Source organism: Pagrus pagrus (assembly GCF_965226575.1).
Source record: "Pagrus pagrus genome assembly, chromosome: 5".
Lineage (NCBI taxonomy): Eukaryota > Metazoa > Chordata > Actinopteri > Spariformes > Sparidae > Pagrus > Pagrus pagrus.
In genome coordinates, this window is record NC_140189.1 from 27,651,204 (window position 1) to 27,674,419 (window position 23,216).

The following is a 23,216-nucleotide window of genomic DNA, read 5'->3' on the forward strand; positions in this document are numbered from 1 at the left end:
CCTAATTTTCCTTTGAGAACAGCTTGTTTATTCAGTTATGGAAAAAATACATATTTCTGAGTTTGTATTACCTCATTAATATTGTACATATTAAAATTCTGAGTTTGAATTTCTTGTCCAAAATGACACAGTGCCCCTTTAATGTCAGTTTGTTTATTCAGTTGTGAAAACAAAGAGCATCTCATTAGACATAAAATCAGTCAATATTTCTCTACAGATTAAAATTTCTACATAGTGCACCTTTAAAATAAAAACTAAAAATGGCTTTAAACGTACTGACGTCACTTTAACGCTACATTTGTGTGGGAACACATATTTTTTTGTCGCATCACAGACAGAAAAAAAACAATCAAAAAATCTTAAATCAGTCATCCTAACTTATAAAGTCTTCCTGCTCAAATAAAGTCTGTTCGGACATCTTTCCCTTGTCTTCTCCAGAACCTGCATAGTGCACCTTTAATAATAATAATGGTTATTTAATTGCAGTCTTGCAGTCAGACAGGGAGAGAGGGGAGGTAAAGGTAACACTGCAGCTGCACGAGCCACAGGAGCAGACCGGTGTTGTGTCTGTGCACACCTGCCTGGACTTCTTCTTCTTCTTCTCCTTCTCCTCCTTCCTGACTGTGCAGCTTGAACGTCTCTTGGCTCAAGTGTGTTTGCTCGAAACTGGGAAAGTCGCCCAGCCTCCGCCTGTAGGTTGAACCACACCTGGGACGGAGGGCTGTGCTAATTCAGCGACAGCAATGCGGTAAAAAAAAAAAAAGAAAGAAAGAAAGAAAGAGAAGAGAAACAGGAGGAAACCCTCGGCGGTGTGTGGTGTGTGCTGTCCGGTGTTTTGTGCCGTTTGTTTTAAAAAGTCGTTACCTTCAGACTTCACACTGGTGTCTTTGTTTTAGCTAGCCCCCGCACGTTAGCTGCTTCCGGAAAACAACCTTCACACAGGTAAGACGAGTTTCGGTCTCGACTTGAGCCAAATCTCCTCTTTCGCGTTAATAACCCTCAAACAAAGCTGTCCCAGACTTTTAAGTGGGCGCACAGCCTGTGTTTAATAGTGAAATGTGTGTGTTTTAGAGGGGAAAAAAGTGAGTTTCCGTCCTCAAGGTGTGTAGCAGTTAGCGCTGTTGTCAGCAGGTTTGTGAAGGTGAAGCCATGTCGTGGTGGCGAGCTGCTGTGTTCACCGCGGTACCGTCGATGTGACTGAAAACTATGAAGGCTAACTTTTTATTACCTCCTCTGTCATCTGGATCTGTCACGTTGTTGTGGTGATTAGGGGCAAACCGACAGCCATGAGCTGACAGGGAAGAGGGGCAGTGAGTTATTTATGGTCCCAGTGACAACAACACACATCCAGGCAGGAGAGTGATTACAAAATGTCCCTCTGACTGTCACTGAGCGGCTTGTTCACCTGTGATTTCTACCTGTGTGTGTGTTGGAAAGACACTAAGCACGTGTACATATGGGTACAGTTGTGTGTTTATATTTAACTTGAGTATTTCACACTTGAGGGGGAAATACTATACTTTTTTTTTTGCTCCACTACAGTTATACAGTTAAAATATATGATTAGTTGATACATATAATGCATTACTACCCAACAGTATCTGTAGGAGCTGCCTTTTCATGACAGGTAACAACTTAACATGCATCAGCACTTCATCAATATTGTTATAACTTATGAGAAATGCCATCATTTAGGGCTGCAACTAACAAGGATTTTCGCTGTCAGGTGTGCATGAGATGGATATGAAAATTTCATGTCATGATTACCCTGTCTAACATAATTGGGATTCACGATATTATCCCGATAATCATCAAAAATATCCTTTAAAACTATTAAAATTGCACTAAAACATACTGGAATCACTTGAACCTCACCTAACCTTTAAGTGTTTTTATTGCATCGCAGATAGGACACCCAGCTTTTTCTTTTTCGTGAAACAATCAAAGAATCTAAAATAAGTAAACACAAATCATGAAGAGGATAAACGCGTGGTGGTAACCTCATCTCCCTGTCGTTCTTAGTTGGGAATCTGTAGTAATTACACCTGATTTAACCTGTTTTTGTACAAGCCATGCCTTCCGCCGATGACGGGCTCAGGTGACACAAAACAAATCAGGGACCTAATATAGGACGGTACGTCAGTGATCGACTTATTGTGAGTGTTTTTTGTATCATGATCCCTGATGAAAATCTTTTATCGTCCCAGCCATACAGTCGGATCATGTTCTCAGTTCATCGGTGCGTTGTTTGATCTGGAAGATATCAGAAAACGGTGAAAAGTCCCCAAATGTCTTGTTTTGCCTACAAACACAAAAATATCCATTTTGCTGTTACAGAGAGTAAAGAAACCAGAAAACATCCACATTTAAGGAGCTTGACTCAGAGATGTTTGACTTGTTTTTTTTCCTTGAAAAGTTACTCAAGCTGATTAATCAGTTATCAAAATAGTTGACAAATAATCAGTGAAGTTACAATTGTGATCCCAACTACACATATCTATTTTGAGTAAAATCACTCATCAGCTGAGTATTACCGCTCATTTGTGCTTTAACTGGTTGATTCAGTGAGTGACTTCCTCTGTAGGAAATTAGAAATCTTTTGTTTATGAAACTGTCACCTTCTGCCAATCATGCTGTCATCATCCTCGGCTGATGATAAGTGAAGGCCGTGGGTGGTGTTTGTTTGGTATGTGTGGTAAGGCTGTTGTACAGTGGGCGGCTCAGAGGCCCTGCGAATACTAGCTTAACCTCAGTGTGTGATTTGTAGGCGAGACACTGGTACCACACCACGTGTGCGTCTCTGCAGTGAGGCTGAGAATCCAGCTGGTTCGCGTGTATGAATGTACAACGTGGGGAGAGGTTGGAGTGGAAACACTTCGGAGAATGACAGGTTAAATGTCCCTCAGATGGTTTGTTTGGCGTGGATATGAAATGCAAATATTGGTCATTGTAATCAAAGCAGAAGACTTTGCATGTTGTTGCTATAGCAGTTACATAATATTCAAACAGCGCCCAAAATAGATGCCGTTTTATTTCGATTACAAAGGAAACAGTGCTCTAGATTTGAGACAGGCACTGATCACAGGAAATATTCTTGTAGCTCTAATGATAGGTGTTGTGCAATTGGTGCAGCCATAAAAGTGTAATCTCAGACACGTTAGAGCTTAGCACCTGATTATGTCATACTGAGACACGGATGATTAAGAATCATTCACTTCTGTAGTAATTCGATTAATTTTCCATTTTCTATACTGTATTTACGTATGTGTCACGTTTTTTTATTGTTCATAGAGGTAGACATGACACACATCCTGTCTCATGAGCTCTCATGTAGACATCGTTAATCTAACGTGCCTCACCTGTGTTCAACGAGGGTGTGTCGGCACATGTGACTCATTCATATCAACCATGAAAGCGAGTGATTCGGCTCAGCTTTGAAGGAACGCCAACACGGGTAATCCTCTGGGAGACCGGAGGACACCGGAGGGCCACAGACATTTCCCTCCAAAGCTTAGACTGTCACATGATTACAAGGCATTTGGTTTGGATAAGGCGTTCCCTCACTAAGGCTAGTTGTACTGATGCTTTGGTTGGCTCTGAACCTGTGGAAACATATTTCACCCCATCGATTTCAAAACTGTCTTGTGGTGCTCGATTACTTGTGGTGTTTTATTATCACTTTATTTTGTTTGACTAATTAGTAGGCCTTTCATGATAATTATATTGATTTATTGTATATATCCTATTGACTGCACAGCGGCGCAGTGACGGCTGATGTGCTCCTCCCCAGTAATGTAACTGCACATCGCAGCGACGCAGACTGCAACGACTGTGATTGTTCCACTTGGTAGCATCGCTACTGGCTGGCATCGTACCAGCTTCTCCTCTGGTGCTAAGCCGTGGTGCTAATACAGGAGATTGAGACATGTTGTTTCCCCAGTAAACAAAACAACCTCTTCGGCTGTTGCAATCTCTCCTGACTGGCCAGCTGTTGCTCTTTTTCGGTTATAATACTTTTCCGCTGCTGGAGTGTCTCTGGGCTAGAGAGAGTGGACAGGCTGGATGTGTGAAGTACAGGCTGCACCTTCACCAGCAGCGCAATGGCAAACACTGCCTTACCTAAACGAAGTCCTGCATCCAAACTCCCTGCAGACACTCGTACTGTCCACCAAATGCTCACATCAGTGTAGGCCTCTTGCATAGATTATGGTGTAGGCTCTGTTTAGAGCCTCTGTGAAACCATAAATCAGCCTTAAGATGTCTGACCAACAGTCTGAAACCCTAAGTTAGCTTCAGTCGAGCAGCAAAGCTCACATTTTAAAAAGCTGTCGACTAATTGATTAATTGACTAATCAGTCAATCTACTAATTGTTTCTGCCCTTCACTTTTTTAACATTATGCTTTTGCATTTTGACAAGTCTCCACTTCACACGGAGGATCCCGAGAAAGACGAGTCCCTTTATTGATGTATTGCTGCCTGCATCCTTGAGAAACATGGAGATATACTGCTGCGTCAGTGGTGTTAGTGTGGAGTGATGGATCGTTACAGAGCCAACGGCCACCTTCAGTCACAGTAATCAGGAGGGTTTACATGGCCACTGCATGTCTTCCTGGTAAGTTAACCACAGCTCTACTGAAGACATGCTGCATCCTCTCTCAACTCTCTTTAGCCAGCTGTGTCTCCCGGCTAGTTAACGTTGTCGCTTAATCACAAAGCAAATAATACACCTTGATAGGAATGAATGCTTTCTTGATAAGTAAACTGACTGTACCTTTCGCAGTAGGGCAGCACATTGTATTTAATGTAAGTACATTGTATGTTTATGTGTTGTTTCACATTCTTGCTCCGGGTTATGTGATTTTCCAAATAAATGGAGCACAGCCTGGTTTCTACTGCACCTCCCTCTGTGTGCTACAGGATCCATGACCCCCTATCCATTACAGGACGAGGTATCACTTGTACAAAGTGAAGACAAAGGGAGAAAGAAGGCCTGCGTGACCTCAGCCGGTGTGCACTTATGTGGAGAGGCGTGTGTGCGCACACATATTTGTAATCGCTCCTGTGTGTTTGCAGTCATTCAGCCACTGAGAGTACTTTACCTGCAGTTGTGCAACATCAGCAGTCTGAGTCCCCAACCCCCCAAACACACACACACACACACATCCACACACACACACATTCACGAGCAATGACAGATGCTGAAGGAACACTTCTGCTTTACGCTCACTCTGCCTAGTTACACCAATTCCCCTCTGCATTCCTCACACCGGTGCAGTCAGACCTCATACACATCCATTCCCATACACACAAATATGTGCCCACACAAACACACACACACACACCAGACATTATTCTGACGGTGTGCTGCTGGAGAGGCAGGGCTCTGGTTTCATTCAGGCTTCAGGCAGCTGCTAGGCTAGAGTCTCGTTTGCGTGCAGTCGCTACTGGGCGCTTGACAACAGAGATATCATCTCGGGTGAGTCGCTCCAAGGCAGTAACTCTGAAGATAAAGAAGTCTTTTTGTGGCCGAAATCTTGACTGGGGTTTACACAGGGAAGGGAACCGGAGGTAATGAGTTCATTGTGGTGGCTTATTTTTGTCTTTTCCGTGTGCAAGAGAACAATTTTTCTTTGTTCCTTCGTGTTTTTAGGTGATGTTTTGTACACTTCTGGGCTACTTCAGTCCCTCAGACAGATACGATAAATAGATGTCTTTTGAAGGTGTTCGTTGCAAAACTACTTTCTTATATTGTACAAAAGAAATTACTTCAACCTAATGGCACTTTTTGCACCTTAACATAATGAGCAGACAGTAAAAATATCCAATAAAACATTACAGATGTTTTATTGGATGCAATTTATCTAAGCTATATAAAGCCACTACAAGCTACTTTTATTGTTGATTCCACTTTAGACACGAGATGACAAGGTTGAAATTAAATAAAGTTTGTTCTAGTGCCATTCTCTACCACCAGACTATGGAGCAGCTTCTTTCCTCAGACTGTGAAACTCAATTTGTTCGCAGCGCTTTGCCATTAAAAATCGGTTTTCATTTTATGATTTATGAAATCTAGATAAGTTGGAATCCAGCCTGGTGAGAAATAGCCGATCTTCTCGCTTATGTGGGTCGTATCGAGCCTTCAGAATTAAATTGAGCTGTTTCATAGCCAGTGAAAATTGTATTAAGTTTAACTGTATGTATTTGGTGTAATTATATGTGAGGTTATTAAATATATTTGGTGTGGCCAAAAGTTTCTCAGAGGAATGCATTCCTCATCAGCAGTCCCCTTATGAGAAGGAATTAAAGGAGATTAGGAGCTGCACAAAGGGATGGAGACCACTGCCGATTGGGTGCAAGGGGTCATTGGTGATGGGGGTTGTATTTCTGCCCAGTTCATTCAAAATTCTTACTCTCGTGTAGCGCCATGCCTTTGTTCCTTGCCATTAGCAGGGGTTTGACTCTAGTCTGGTTTTCTCTTGCCTCATTTCACAGAGTTTAGCCCTTTGAGAGTGGAGCACGGCGACTTTTTAGCTGAGATGAGAATTCCTTTTGTCCCTCAGGAAACTAGCTGAGAGGAAGCAGCTGCAGCTCGGTGCCATATTGCTGCTGCTCTGTGGATTTGTCATTTCCTGTGGAGCTGGTCGGTATGAGTAGAAATAGTCCAACTTCTGCAGTGGAGCTTAACTGTGTTTCTCTCTCAACAGAAAATCAAGATGAAGACATGGAGATAACATTTTTGACTCTGGATCATTGTTTCGCTGTCGGAATGGATTTTAGCTTTGGACACGCAGACACAGACTCATGAAGTCTATCAAACAAGGTTTTTAAGGAGATAAGAGGACGCACATTTTCCCCAGAGGCAAACAAGTTTGGACTGATTTCAGTCAGCTGATGGCTACAACAGAAACCAAAGCTGCCGGCAGCACTCCGGGTCTGTCGTGGGCGCGGGTCTGTAAGGAGTGCGGCCAGCAGCACGATGGCCTGGAAAGCCACCTGTACGAGTACCAGGACGATGTGGACGATGAACTGGTTTGCCACATCTGTCTGCAGCCCCTCATCAGACCTATGGACACCCCTTGTGGCCACACATATTGCTTTCACTGTCTGAGTAACTTCTTGAAAGAGCAGGACTTCTGCCCCGTGGACCGCCAGCGGCTGCAGCTGCACCAGTGCCGTCCCTCCAGCCTGCTGGTCAGGAACTTGCTGGACAAGCTGACAGTGATGTGCCCCCACAATACAGAGTGTCAGCTGCAGATGCAGCGCTGTGAACTGCAGCCTCACCTGCACAACAGGTAAGAATGAGGATTGTATGCAGACAGCAGGTTCAGGGGATATTGTTTGACCTTTACCTGGCTAAAATTATTGGCCACAGTGTGTGTTTAAAAAATATGTTCACTGTCTTTATCAAATACTAAGGGTTGTTCAGTGTTTACCTAAAGGGATGCACCGATATATCAGCCAATGTTCGCCTTGTTTCACTGCTATCAGAAAATCAGTAAATAAGATAATATTAACTGATGGCAGAGGCTGATGTTTATCTGTCTGTCACATCAATTTTGCCCTGACACGTTCCTGAGCTACTGCCTCATGACATCCCTGCCATGCTCTTTCAAGGATATCATCATGAAGGGTTTAATGGCTTTAAAACGTTGCGTTTTTTTGTTTAAAATGAAGAATTCTTTGTTTGAATGACACAAAAGGAAAAAAAACACCAAAAAAATCATTATCGGTATCGGCTGAATTGTTATTTTGAACATCAGCCCAGAATATTATAATCTGCGTATCCCTATTCACAACATCACGAGCAGCCGTTTTGTATATGTAATGTAATCCTGCACATTTGTTTTTGCATAAACATCTTTTTGACCCTTCAGTCACCTCTAGTCTGCTGTAGAAAAGTCAAATCAAAGAGGCTGAGGCTGACCTTGCCTCGAGCAGAACATTCTTGTTTATTATGCTGCAGCTGGAGAAACAAACAACACACAACAGACTGTTTCACACACAATACAAAGGCAACACATGGATGATGTAAGAAATGGGGAGACATGACATCAGTAGACTGAAGTTTTGTCATGAGACAGTGGGGGGGGGGCTTTTAGCAGGGATTCGAGGCATGGATTCAAATAGAGACAAAGGTGTATAAGGAACATCAGGGAGAGTACATCTGAAGGGTTGTACATCACAGTGAGTAATATATTATAGTACAAGACGGTTGGCATATTAATAGGAAGAGAGCATAGGATATGTGTTCATAACAAGAGAACCTTGTACAGAGAAAATATGACGCTTACAAATTTCTTTCAGTGTTTAATGACTTTTTACTCCATGCAAATCAGGGGTGTTTCAATATTGAGGTATTCACAATAATTCTGATATTTTAAAATGAAATATTGCAATCCTGTTGATAATACACATGATAATGTCATGTGAATTATCCCACAAAGATGTTAAGCCTTGTCCGTCTTTATGAATTTATCTGCTTGCTTTTTCACTATTTAGTGAGTGTAATTGTTCTTTCTGTACACTTATTTTTTTACACAGTCATGGTTACAGTTACAGACTCTTTCCACCACCACCTCCTAGATATCACAATAATATCGTCATCATGAATTTGTTTGGGCACGATAATCGTGTAGTGAAAATCTGATAGCCCTAACGCAAATCAGGCAAAAGTCGTAATTAAACATTTAGAAAAGTTCAGCACTGCAAGGCCCACCCCTAAAGTTTTACTACCCCCCAAACAGGGACTGTATGGGAGGTAAAATAATGTCCCTGTCCCTTGATTTGGACACTGGTCCCTGCAGTTTAAACACACCGAGATCCACCAGAGATTGTCTCTGGTGCTCTTAGGTTTTGATCTTAGGCTTCCTACTATCCACTAAAAAACAAACCCCACAAAAGGAATAGTTTGATATTTCTGGCAGTGTGCTTTCTGTTTAAGAGTTAGATAAGGAGGTTGATATCATTCTCATATTTGTCTGTCAAATATGAAGCTACAGCCAGAAGTGGGTTAGCTTAGCACAAAGACTGAACGCATGGGGAAACAGCCACCATTGTTGGGCTTAGTCTAACAACATCCACCTGACGGCACCTGAAGTTCACTGTTTTAAGTCATGACTAAAGAATTCTGTCTCCTCAAGAATGTAAAATAACTGTAATCAAAATTGTTTGTTTCTCCTCTTCATGCCCTATTTCAGACTGTGTTTTTCCCTCTTTGAAACTGTGCTATTTATTCCTCTTTGCTCAGTTCCTCTATGAACACACAAACTAGTAATTATTGAGCTGGAGGCAAGCTGCAGGTCAGCAGTCGTGTTGTTCACATGGCCAGTGTGGTGCTTATCATCCTGGTGGCCAGCCGTGACGCAGTCAGCTGTGGGTGGCAGATTGCTCTGCTGCAGCCTCTCTGTGCAAACAGTGTGGAGACAAAGTTCAGGCATGAGGAACAAGCAGCAGTCCCAGCACTCCGACTGACTTAATCAGACTCAACCTGTCTCACCAGACACCCTGCAATGCAGTAAAACTGTCTATTCATCTGCATAGTGCTCCTCTACTGAATACTGTGTATATATTCACATTTTTTCTTTTTGTCTCCTCTTGTCTGCATTTATGTGTTCATCCATTCCTGACATTTAAGAACATCCCTTTCCATTTTACCATAAAGTGTTTCTAAAAGAGTTAAACCTCTGCTCAGTCATCAGCCACAGTTCCTCCATGTTCCTGTCTCTCCTCAGATGTCCTGTTTTTAGAAGACTGAGGGAGGAAGCAGAGAAAAGGAAGAGGCCCTCGTGGAACGAGCTAAAGGGACGTAAGAGTGACGGGGAGTTGTCTGGTGACGCTAAACATTCAGCGACTCTGTCCCGAAATCCCACCAGAGATCAGCCTGAGCCTGGACTGATTAATCCTGCCTATGAAGAGAGTGAGGATGGTATGGAGTCATTTTTATCACACTTAAAATAAATGAGATACAACAGCTTTCTTTTCTTTCTACCCACATAGACACAAACACAACAATCGGTTTTGGTAATGCTTGTTGTCAGTGACAAAGTCCTGTCAAATCAAATTAAAGAAAAGGTTTGTTGACTTCGGAAGGAAGTACGTGCTTCTCAGCATGTTAATAAAATCTGCCATGTGTCCCGAGATTTCCGTTTAAAGAAAATACTGTTGTTTTTTTTAGTTTTTCTTTTATCACTCACAGACGATCTCTGCTTCCCTCCGACATACCTCCCACATAAGTAATGCGACGTCGCGACATAACTCCCATGCCAACAGCACTTGAACAAATACAAGTTTGATCTCTAAGGTTTGAATAATTTTTCTTGGTAACACTATAGAGACGCACCAAACCAGTTGAAACTGTCTTAAATCTCCGCTCACATCAGTGCAACAACAGGATTGGCTGATATGCTTCCCGGTTATCTTATCACGTCTCTGGGGACACTGAATAATATTTATAGAAGCTTCTAGCCTGAACGGAAACAGTCTGGGTATGATTGCAGAAAACCTAAATCCTCTTTCCCGTCCCCTTCGGTGGGGGTGGTTGTCAAAACACACAGACGGGAATCGCTGATGTTTTTAGCCTTGAGGCTTTGAGTCTGTCGCAGGTGAATCATCAGCCAAGTTGTAGGAACTTGCACCGGCTCACAGATGTTTTAACCAGACAGTGTCATGCCGGGGGAAAACCCTAAAAGCACCCTACAAACCACCACCAAAGACCAAAGTCCATTAGACATAGTTTCCAACTGGTAATCAGTGTCTACAGAGAAGTTTGCATTGTTGTCATTTAATCGCTATTTTAATCAAATGACTGTTTTATGCTCTTACAATCTGTACAGAACGAAGCGAAAGATAATTAACTTACACTTTTAAATGTACAGTTAAGTTTTATATTTATTAATTGTTGTAATAATGTTTTTAAAAGTCAGCATGTTGACTCATCCAGGTCAGACAGAAGGATAGAAATGCTTTGGAGTTTTCTGTAGCATGTAAATACTTGTACAGATTAATCTTAAAGCTGAGATACTGTTCTTGTGCAGTTTATCACAAGTTCCACCTTGTTTCTCATCTATTTTACTGTGAACTGTGTGCTGTTAAAACAAACGTCAAAACAAAAGCTGCCTCTGTAAAGGTTGTCTCCAGATTTTGTTTTCTTGCTGTTTTTCTTTGAGCTTTGAGGAGAAGATCAGCATCTATCTCTGTGCTTTCAGTCAGGAGACTGGTACAAGATATGCTCAGTTTATCTCTTATCACAAACAACGCATCAGAAAATGTCAGCGTATTCCTTTTACTTAGTGTACTGTACTGTGACAGATATAATTAAGAGACCCTTTTCACTTATTGCATAATAATCACTCAGTGGTATGCTGTAAATGGTGCTGTTTTAAAGGATAATTACAGGTAGTTCCAACATGGGCCGTATTTTCATCGTTCTAGCTGTCGTTCACATACTTAACGGCTTCCTATGCAGGATTTGTCTGTTGTTGTCTGTAAACACACCAGGTACAGTATGGGATTCTGGAGTAAGATAGGTGGTTGTTAAGTGTCATTTACAGGTCATCAATAACCGATGCTTTTGGGTTGGTGAGCCACCCAAACAAGTGTCAATATTTGACGACCTGGGAAAGATCATCAGCTGTCTTTCTCCAAGTCGCTGACGTCTGAAAATGTCCCAAACATTGCAAAATAATACGAAAATACAGGCAAAATACTCCAAAATACTCTTGGGTCAAGGTGATAACCGATAGGGATTATTTTTATGAGTCTACACATTGTTTTTTAGGAAAGTCCTGCATAGTCGACCTTCAGTAATTGGTCAGATCTGGGACATGTCTGGTGACGTCACTACAAAGAAATCAGATGGTGCAGATGGTCCAGGCAAATGATTCAAAACCACTTTATTTGGCTGGCGAGAGTAAAAGTGACACGTGAAATACAATGATCCCTCACTACATAATAACACTGTGTGCATGTAATACCATGTTTGGACAAATTTGAACCAGGAAGTTGGTCTGTAAACTGAGCTAACCTGGGATCTGTTAAAACCTGTGTGGTTTGACGTTGTTGCATTCCCAGATAAACTGTCATAACCTCTGATCGGAATGACGGCTAGGTCATTTATATTGAAACTGTATTATAGTTATTAGTTAGTTAGTTATTATATTTTACAATGATAATGATAGTAATAATAAGCTTTATTGACATAGCACTTTTCAAAAACAAGTTTACAAAGTGCCGCACGGACATAAAAATGGAAAACACACAGCGCAGTTACAGCATTAAATGCTGCCAGGGGGAATATAAATATAGATAAAAGAAAATCCTGAGAATAAATATATGAATAAGGGCATAAACAAGAAAATACTCTAGTTTTTAAAAGATTTTTAAAGGGAGCTGAGGTAGCAGGAGTGTAAGAGGTGAAAAGGTCATTAATATCAGAAGGGGCAGGGTCGATCAGTGATTTAAAAACAAGGTAACCAGCGCAGTGAGGCTAGGAAAATAGGAGGCATGCGTCAATTTCCTCATTCTTGTAAGAACCCTGACCCCAGTAAGTTCAGGGCAGTTGATCGATTCTTGTGGCTGGATTTGTTTCATAAACAGGCGATGCAGTCATATTTATCCCACCTTGTTCTCTCTTCCTCCTCTCTCCAGACAACACCCCCCTGCGGTCCAGTCTGGTGGCCGAGGCCAACGTGGTGGAGCTGTTCAGAGAGGAGCCGGAGGAGGAGCTGGGCCTCCGCATCGTGGGGGGCAAAGACACACCGCTGGGGAACATAGTCATCCAGGAGATTGTCAGGGACTCGCTGGCAGCTCGTGATGGCAGACTGGCCCCAGGGGACCACATCTTAGAGGTGAGAGAGGGACGTAGTATTAAGTATTCACCTCTTCTTCAGTATGGGAATTCAGAAGGGATCGTGGTGGCAAAGCGTGACACAGTTCAACATGTTTTTGCATCAACACTTTGTCACTGTGTTTTTGTGGTAGCGTAAACAAAGTGCTTTGAAGCGGGAACGTAGATTTTCAAGATAAACAAGTTTTAGCTCCATGGCAACAAGGCGTGGACAGGACAGCCGAGCCAAACACGACGAGTCAGTGGAAACAAATGCACCTGGCTGCTGTCACGGACTGACATCTGTTTGAGAGGGTGTGCTAAAATGTTGTTTTTGATTTATTATGAAACACTAATGTGCATCTAATGTCTATTTCCATTATGGGTTAATCTGCTGTTTATTTTCTCAACTAATGGATTAATCTTTTGGTCTATAAAACATCAGAAAACAGTTTAAACTGCATAACATTACAATATTATGGCGTTATTACATGTCTTGTTTTGTCTGAGCAGCAGTTCAAACCCCCAAATCCTCCTGGAGTCATCAAATGTTTGAAAAAAATTACTTTTATTGAAAATAATAAATTTTTTAAACAGTTGCAGTTTTCCAGTAAGCAACTTAGCGATTAATTGACTAATTGTTGCATCTTTAGTGCCACTACAGCATTTTAACATTTTATTTTCTAAGTATTAGAGGTCAGTGTCGATACTCATAAATGCTATAAGAATGTATGAAATAATTTTGAGCTTGGTTTCATGTTTTATTTGCGGTAACGGTTGTGTTACCCACAGAGGACAAGTTGGCCTGCAGAATATGAATCACTTTGAGATTTTAATAAGTTGTGGTTTCCCCTCTTCCAACAATGTCCTCCTCCTTGGATTTCTACCCTCCGGTTCTCCTGGAACGTGGTACGGCTGTAAACCGATCTCAGAGACTATTTCAGCCTTGACGCTGGCACCTCTGCTTCAGTGTGTCCTCCAAAATCTTCTAAAGCTAACAAATCCCAAACCTAGAAATGAAAACAAAACCCCGCCGGGCAACAAGCCGCCTTCAGGATGTGAAATATTAGCTGCTGTTTTTGGCTCTTGTGGGAAAGCTGGTGGATGTAAAGAGATACGGTGAAGACGAGAGAAGATTGCATCATTAAGCTCTTGAAACTCAATCTTTCTCTTCCCCTCGAATTGATGCATTGATTTTTTTTTTTTTTTAAAGCAATTATCATTTTTGACAGGGTCTCATAGAGGCACATATTATGGATCTGATCATTGTAATACAGGATAAAGGAAAGGAAAGTCAGATATGTACAATTATAGTGCAGGAAAAGTAAGGTTATAAGTTGATCTGTCTCTCCTCATAACTTTTAATAGTTGCGGTATACATGTACAGCGTGTACTGCCATGTTTCCGTCAGGCTGATCCACCACTGACCCTGTTGTTTCTCCTCTCCCTGGTGTTGTGTTTCCAGGTGAATGACGTCAGTTTGGCATCAGTCCCCCACGCCCGGGCCATGGCAGTGCTACGGATGCCCTCCCTCCTCAAGCTCACCGTCATGCAGGAGAAAGGTTTCAAAACGAGGGATCCACGGTCTGATCATCACCCTTCCTCTTCCACCGCCCCGCAGCCCTCTCACAGTCCCCATGGCAACACTACCTCCAATCACAACCCTGGCACGGTCCTGCAGGTGACGTTAATGAAGAGTCAGCGCAGCGAACCGCTTGGCATCAAACTCATCCGCAAGTCGGACGAGAGTGGCGTTTTCATCCTGGACTTGCTGTCTGGTGGTTTGGCAGCCAAAGACGGAAAACTGAGGAACAATGACAAGGTGTTGGCCATCAATGGACACGACCTGAGGCATGGTACACCTGAGAGCGCTGCCCAGATCATACAGGTATATTCAAGAGTAGAGATAGAATTTTGTACATTTTAACCTGTTAACTACAAATGAGATACACTCGAGATTGATTTCTGCTCTTGGTTTGAGATCATTTCTGTATGTTGAACTTAATTAAGTTAATGTTCTGTCATTTTTAGCATGAACTAGTTCAAACTCATCTGTGTTGACACATTTATGGAATTACAGGCAGATTTTGGAGGATGTTTGCCAAAAAGTATACACAAATGAACCAATTTTTTAAAAAATCAATGCAAACATGAACAGGATATTATGACTAATGTTGTTCACTCATAAAAAGGCTGGTGTTCAGCCATCAGTTTCCACAAGGAAGATTTTCACAACAGCCACTGCTTTCAATCACTTTACAGTGATGCAACATTAACAAAACAAGCCTGAAAGCATTGTGCCTTGTGGCTTAGCAGTTGCAGCATTCATTACACTGCACAATGAGACTAATAAGAGCAAACAGGATCATGACGATAGAGTCTTAGAAGTCTGGACACCAATTTGGCTCATGCACAACCGAAAAGCTCTCCCTCAAGGGCATGAATTTACCTGGCAAATCTGATAGCAATCTGGCAATGATGATATGCCCATAAATTAGATCTATTTGGCCTGATAGTGGCCACAAAGGCAAAGGTCAAGGGATCTCTAAAATTCACAAAATATATCCTCTAGGGACCATGAATATCAATACAAAATGTCATGGCTGAAAAATGATAGATGGGCCAAAACTGCCATAGACCCCAGGGTGAAACAATGAAGGAAAAAGTGTGTCACATGTGATAGACTGTAGCAAATCAATCTGAAAACTCAATAATTATGGCACAAAACATGTTTAACTACCAGGGGAGCGAGGTGCGTGTGAACTTCGTGGTGATGAGACCTGCAGAGACTCAGGAGGAAGGAGGAAGCAGCAGAGAGGGGAGAGCCAGGAGGCCTGAGCCGCAGTACTTCAAGCGTCGGTCCACCTTCATGAAGGTAAAACTGATCATTTCCTCACAGACTAACATTGAAATTACTTTTAAATAGAGTATTTTATATCCACATCTGTTTGGGCTCTTGCCAGCTGTTGGCTGCTGGAATCTTAGCTTCCTGTTACATCATTAACCTCAGTGTCGGTCGCAGTATCTTACAAACTTTACATGTTTCTGTTTACTCAGTGTAATTGTGACGATCGCTCCTTTGTCAGTGACACTCAGTTGTACCATACACTGTCACTGCAAAGAATAGCAACCCCCCAGTTGGGGGTGAGAAGCTTTGAGAGCAGACACCTGCGTCGGTGAGCGGAGATGAAAGCCCTTCTCCGGGGCCTCCCTCTGTCCTGATCAAAAGGCCCGGGGTGCTGCTCACTCTGCTGCTACGGGGCCACTGTCTTGTTGTTTTTTGGCTGTTTCTTTGCGTGGCAGAGGATCAAAGCTGGTAACAGTTAGCTTTCGCCTGCAGAGTCGAGCCTTTTCGTCTTGCTGGGGGGGATGGGTTCCCTGCTGGGGGGAGGAAGAACCCCCACCTCCCCCTAAACTTCCCTTCTCATGGTTTACAGACTCCAGAGGGAAACAAGGAGGATGGCTGAAGTTGTCATTTTCCACACATCTTTTCCACTACGAGAGCTTAGTGTTGATCCTCACACGTTCCCTCTACTCTTACCTCTCAGCTCCTTCTCAAATGTTTCACATTTGTTTCTACGAGTGGTTTTGTAAGAGGAGTCAATTGAGTCAAAGCGTCCTGGAGAGGCTGAAGCTAAGTGGAAGCACAGACTTCATGTAAGAATAAGAATAAGAAAAAACAGTGATTGAAATTAGTGAACAAGGCCAGCACTGTTTTAAAAATTATTTTGGTGATGTTGATCAATATTTTAGGTATTGCTTGGTTTGATTTGTCTCCTCGTTCATACAGGATCCTCCAGGTGGGTTTTCCAGCCAGGAGAAGACTGTGAGCCTCAAGAAGGAGCCTCGGCTCTCACTGGGCATCACCATCGCTGGGGGGAGGGACTGTCGCAGCCGCCTGCCCGTTTACATCACGAGTGTGCAGCCTGTCGGCTGTCTGCACCGAGATGGCACCATCAAAAGAGGTATAAGGCAGCACCTAGTCATCTGTGACTTTCTTTGAGGTGTTATTTTTGTGGCCAGTGCTGCAACTACCCACCAACCGTACACAATCCCCAAAAAAAGTTAGAGAAAGCAACCGTCTGTCGTCTCCAACTTCTTCTGTGATCATGAATTCTACACAGTGATGTGGCCGATTATTCAGCACGGCTGTCGTCATTAATCGTAATTCTTTTGATTTTGTCAGACACATCTCGACAGTTAAATACTTATGTGGTCAGCCGGCTGTCTCTCTCGCATCTCATCAGTTTTTGGCTGCAGTTTTGTTGTTTTTTGATCCTAAAAAGGGTGAAGAAGAAAAGATTGAAATGTTTTTCATAATGTACAGATGTTACACTGTTGACAGATTGACAGACATCTTGAAACACTAACGGAGATGCAAATCGTCTATTAAAATGAATCCATCTGGTTTAATTGACAGAAAATAAAGTTCACCCGAGTAAGAAAATGAAAAATTGTTTCTCATGTTGACCGCAGAGCTCATCTTAACTGTCAATGTCCACAACATCATCTGTGTTTCTTCAGGTGACGTCCTGCTGAGCATCAACGGTGTCGATCTGACCCAGCTGACCTACAGCGAGGCCGTCTCTGTGCTGAAGGCTCAGACAGCTCAGTCCCAGGTGGTGCTCCGTGTCATCCAGACTCTCTCTGAGGACTCCGAGGAGGACATTGAGGCTGCCAACAAGGACGACCTGGACCCCTTAGAGGAGCTACGAGACGACACCCTCAACTGGACGCCGCTGTGGACTCGTTGGCTGGGGTTACCGAGGTAGAGCCAGTTCATTCCCACCTGAAAACTGTTCCTCTACTTCAAGTGTATTCTGTGTATTTTCATGTGGAAGACGCACTCTGACTCTGCCCTTTTGTTGTTTCAGTCACATGCACTGGTGCCGGGACATCGTCCTGCAGAAGACCAACAACGAGAGCTGGGGCTTCAGTATCGTCGGGGGCTATGAGGAGAGCCACGGCCAGCAGCCTTTCTTCATCAAAACCATTGTGCCTGGTACGCCTGCTCACTTTGACGGACGCCTCAAGTAAGTTTCACCCCCCATGTGATGTAATCAGCTCCTGTATCCTGTCATCACTCAGACTCCCGTGTTAATGATCTGCGGTTCTCTGCAGGTGTGGTGATGAGATCGTGGCGGTGAACGGAGCCACAACCGTGGGGATGAACAACTCGTCACTCATCCCCATGCTCAAACTGCAGAAGAATAAAGTCACGCTGACTGTGGTGTCCTGGCCCGGGAGTCTCGTGTAGCACAACACACTTTTACTTACCACACCATCACCCTCTTAGTTGTTCACATGCACACACAGATCGGTGCCCTGTTCTGCTGCATTCTTGACTCTCCGTCCGCTCCATATGTAACTCATTGTTTGGTTACGTTCTTGTTCCACCCTTCGATTGGTTATGTAACACAGGACTCTTGTGTACTTAAGAGCCATCATGTGCACAATGTAAATGACTTTCCCAGGCAGAGCCTCAGCAGGTAGCTGTTAGTTTCCCTCTCACACTGAAAGGGCAGATGATTGCACAAAATGGGTTTAATCAGGGTGCAAAAATGATGACAATCAGTGAATTATATCTGTAGGGCAAACTGGAAGGAGAATCGGTGTTTGTAACATAATTTTGATCCTTTTGTGAATACTTAAAAGTACTTTTGCTTTCCTGTTGAATAATGTTATCATTTTGTAGCCATGACTTGATTCAAGTGATTCACATAAACGGCATTCAAAGACGTAATGTAGCGCTTTAAATACATCTACACAGCTGTGATTTAAGAATTATAGACGCCAAAGACAGAAAGATCATCCTGTCCTGCACTTTTTGTCCCACCAGTGTGATTGAATCAACTTTATTTACATTGCACTTTCAAAACATGCAACAAAGTAACATTGTAGAAGTTCACCCAAAAATGAAAATTCAGTTATTATCTTCTCACCGTCATGCCAAAAAACAAATACAAAAACACGCCAGCCACAAAACATTTCTGGAGTTTCACGGCAAAAGAGCGTTGCAGCATTTTCCTAAACAACTGAAGTAGTTATAAGTTTTAAAACGTAGAAAATAATTGAACAAAAATCATATAATGGCTCCATACAGCTCGTCTGGTGTAATCCAAGTCTCCAGAAGCTCCAAGCTCACAAACTGATTTGAAAAGACGTTATTTACACCCTTGACACTGATCAAGCTCAGCACTTTATACAGGGTGCACGTCCCATCTACTTCAGTTGTTCAGGAGAACGCTGCGATGCTGTTTTGCTGTGAAGATCAAGAAATGTTTTGTACACTATGAAACTTTCCATCCACATAAGATAGGTAGATAATGACTCAATTTTCATTTTAAGGTGAACTTACCCTTTAAAGAATAAAATTAACGGCTACATCGTGTTTATAAAAAGACAGGAAGGTTGTTTAAAAAGTCACCTTTGGTTCAATTTAAAGTGGCCTAAAGAATCTGAAACATCTGAGGTGAAGTCCTTTCAAAGCCATGAAGGTAATCAATAAAATCTGACACACTCCTCAACTTAACAGGAAACCTGCGTGGACCGTTTAATCAGTTACGTTGGGAGGAAACCGCTCGGGGTCGAGGTTTCCAACAGGAAATAAACTTGGACACATTTATCTGTTTTAATGAAAAGTGTTGTTAATGTTATAGATAACACATTCAGCAGTCTGATTTAATGATTGACACATTTGCATTGATTTGTGCTCTGTATTTATTTGTTTTAAATGATATAGTGGCTCATACTGAATGACTTTGACGAGCGTGTGGACATTGAAGGACAAACCAGAATGTAAACCTGCCTTAAATTGCCACTGTACCACATGTTTCTCCTCTCATTATACACAGTTTATAGGAAAAGTTTAATGGCCTTGTTCAGACACTTTTGTGTTACCTCGTTTAATTTTGTTGTGTCAACACATTCCAGGTGGCCTTCCTTGTGTCTTTTCTGATACGAGACTTATTGAGTAACACAGACAGTATATATAAACAGTAGGTAGTGTGCATATTAGCCTGTCCACTGTTTCATTATGTTCAATAAAATCATAACAAGTCACGTGTTTTATAATGGCTTCTAACTGCTCTACTTTTAGGGACGTTAATCAGCTTGGCAAAGACGAGAGACAAAAGTGAAGGAGTTTAAAGCAAAGAGGATTCACACATTTATCTAATACACACTCAAGTTAATTTTCATAAAACTAGACATATTAATAACCTTTTCCTACCAATGTACTCTACGTCTGAACGACAGTATTTGAGTATGAAGTTATAACAAGTAGCTGATTCGTTGTCATTTTCTACAAACAGAATAAGAGTCAAGTGCTTTGGTGTCAAAAAGATAATTACCATTATTATCGTCTATCGTCTCTTTTCTGGCGTTATTTATTTCTGCATTCTGTATAAAAATAAGATTAGTACATGAAATGACACTGACCAGTCTTTTAAGTGTTTTTAACACTGCGATGCTTTCTTCAGTCAGCAGTTAATCATAACCAGGGGTGGAAGTGACTAATGACAACTACTCAAATTACTGTAATTAAGTAATTATTTTTGGGTACTTTTACCAAGTCTGTCATTTTACTCGTCCTTAAGTACACATTACACCATGTAATCTATTTTAAGATCACAATTGAGTACTGAGAGAAAACTAATCGATTGTCTGCTACTTATAATGCATTAAACGTCCACGATTAACTAATACTGAGTAGTTTAATAAGAATTTTTGTACTTTTACTTTAGTATTATTTTAATACCAGTAGTTTTACTTGTAATTGAGTACTGTTTCATTAACGTAACTGTACTTGTACACATTTTCAGTACTCTTTCCACTACTGATCATAACTGACAATATGATAAGGCATGTAGAGGTCATGTATGTTTATTGATATTTTAATTTGCATTGCTATTTTTAATGTATAGATACAGATGTTTTTTCCAATTATTGTCTGAGGTGAGAATTTCTCTGCCTTATTTTACTTAATAACTTTTCTTGTTTTAGTTAAAAAAAATACTGAACTAAACTAAGTTTCAGGAAAATGTTTTTTTTTTTTTTAAATCACTGCAACTTGTTTGTTAACATGAATATACTGTATATGTTACTGGATATTACTCATAAGCTGCTAGTGGTTCTCACCTCATAATGTTCAGGGAGGTCTGAGGGTTTTTTGTGGTTGTTCCACATTCATCTCAGTGAACTACAGCATGAGTGCAGATGATTTAAATACTCTACCCTGAGTCAGAAATGTCCAACAAACTGTACAGTCTGTTCATGGCTCAGTCTGACCCCTAGTGGACAGAAACTGTACTGAATTAAAAAATAACCCAGGTTCCCTGTTTATGTTTGGGTTGAAATGAATGATTTCAGCCTCTCTAGAATTATAAAATGTTTTTTTGTAATAAATGAAATCTTTTTCTCAGCAGCTATGATATTTACGTGCAACATTTAAAGATGACCAAACATGTTTTTTAGAAAGTTTGAACATAAGTACACTTCTTGATTAAATAAGACATTGTTTGTTCAGAGTGCACCTTTCAAGTTTGAGAACATGTGCATGTGCAAACAAAGACACACATGTGGAGTGACGCACAGACACATTTGTGTTTGTGCAGCAGGACCAGTACGACTTGCTTCAGATGCACACAAACACTCAACATAATGTCACGAACAGTGTGAGGTGTCATTGGTGGAAGGAGTCGTCAGATCCTTTAACAAAGTAAGATACAAATACACAGTGGTGATAAGAGTACAGTTACTGAAATATTACTCAATTACAAGTAAAACTACTGGTACTACAAAAATGCAGATGAAAGGTTTAGAGATGAATTATACTCAGTACTCTTAATTATGATTGTAAAAGTAACTAAGTACAAGTAAAATTACAGACTTGGAAAAAATGTAGTTAGTAGTACCCTTAAGAGTTAATTCCAGTAATTTCAGTAGATGTAATTAGTTACCTCCACCCCTGCCAAGACCATAAGGTGCAAATACCCCATTACAAGTTAGTCCTGCGTTCAGATGTAAAAGTATAGCAATACCACATTGTTAACACAATAACAGCACAAATACTCTGTTACATTATCAGTACAGTACAGTAGACTGCTTCGTGATGACCAGTGGGAGAACACGATGTATGATTTATTTCCATTCAAGTCAAATGCATTTTATTTGCTGTATACAAATGTTAGTTTAAATAAATCTTTATTTCACAACTAATCTTACAAATCAAATGAATTTCTTTGGGATCTCCATTAAACAAATTTTGCAAGGCAGCTCTCAGAGTGACTTTGTGTTCACAAGTTTCTTGAAAAAGAAAAAAATGATATTTTTTCAGATATAGGTAGTTTTTTTTCTTCTTTTAGATGAAAGTGTAAAATAATTTAAGTAATAAACTGCTGAGCTGAACCTTGAGGCTTCTTACAGTATAAACTTTCGAGCCGATAATAGTTATTTTCCACATTAACTAAATTGGGTGGTGGTGGTGGCAGCGACTTGGAGCCGTAAAAGGTTCCTGAACCCTTCTGTCTAAACAGGGACAGACTGTGAATGTGAAAACAAAAAAACAAAGGACCATAAAAGCAGCCACACTGAAGTGAAGCCCACCACCTCGGTGTTCGGGGGTTGTGGTGAGATACAGCACAAACCCGGTGCAGTTTTCCTCTGACCGCTGGTCCATGACGTTAGAAAGTAGCAGCATGTTATGGTGACATCATTCCTGAGTTTTACAAATGTGTGACTAATTGCAGTCCGTCTTGTTAAAGTTGACGATTCAACACCTTGTTAAACATGACAAATAGACACATTTCTGCAGCAGGCGTCAGGTAAAGTGTGTTGGCTGAATAATGATCTTAAGTAATTAAGTAATTCTTGCTGTTGCTCACCATTGACAAATGATCATGATAGTATGACTTGATTAGCTCACATTTTATAATGAATGAAGCAATTCATTAATTTGGTAACGCTTTAAATTAACCAATATTAATAAATGGTAAATTTATAGTTAATTGAACTTAAATTCATAGTTATTTTTGCCTTTAACCTAGCAGTTACAGAAAAGATTCATAAAAAGGGTGAATAAAGTCTCAGGGCTTCTAGAGACTTAGATTACGCTGGACGAGCGTTTGTTTGGGAGAACGCTGCAACTCTGTTTTGCTGTGAAGCTCTAGAAATGTTTTGTGGACTACGAAACTTCAACCAACTTTCCATCGACATGAGGGTGAGTAGATAATGACAAAATTTAAATTTTTGGGTGAACTTTTCCTTTAAATCATCATGAGTTATGCATTAGTTGAGCACCAAGTATATGACGATGATCTGTTTTTACCGAGATGACACATCATTCATTATCTGACCGTTTCGAATGAAAAAAAAAACGAAGCAGCTGCAAAG

The 23,216-nt window shown here is 41.3% G+C and overlaps 1 protein-coding gene across 2 annotated transcripts; it reads left to right on the plus strand.

Annotated features, from left to right (window-relative positions):
- Window positions 1-561: 561 nt before the first annotated feature.
- On the plus strand, window positions 562-19,886 carry lnx2b (ligand of numb-protein X 2b). 2 transcript variants are annotated; one of them, XM_084353690.1, is made up of 10 exons: window positions 562-942; window positions 6,706-7,293; window positions 9,733-9,926; window positions 12,647-12,846; window positions 14,290-14,712; window positions 15,568-15,699; window positions 16,615-16,789; window positions 17,349-17,592; window positions 17,699-17,857; window positions 17,946-19,886. In XM_084353690.1, the coding sequence occupies exons 2-10, from the start codon at window positions 6,893-6,895 to the stop codon at window positions 18,079-18,081; spliced, it is 2,064 nt and encodes a 687-aa protein (XP_084209816.1). In that variant the 5' UTR covers window positions 562-942; window positions 6,706-6,892; the 3' UTR covers window positions 18,082-19,886. The 2 variants fall into 2 exon arrangements, with proteins under 2 accessions (XP_084209816.1, XP_084209817.1); XM_084353691.1 differs by lacking the exon at window positions 562-942 and adding an exon at window positions 5,482-5,569.
- The last annotated feature ends 3,330 nt before the right edge of the window (window positions 19,887-23,216 follow it).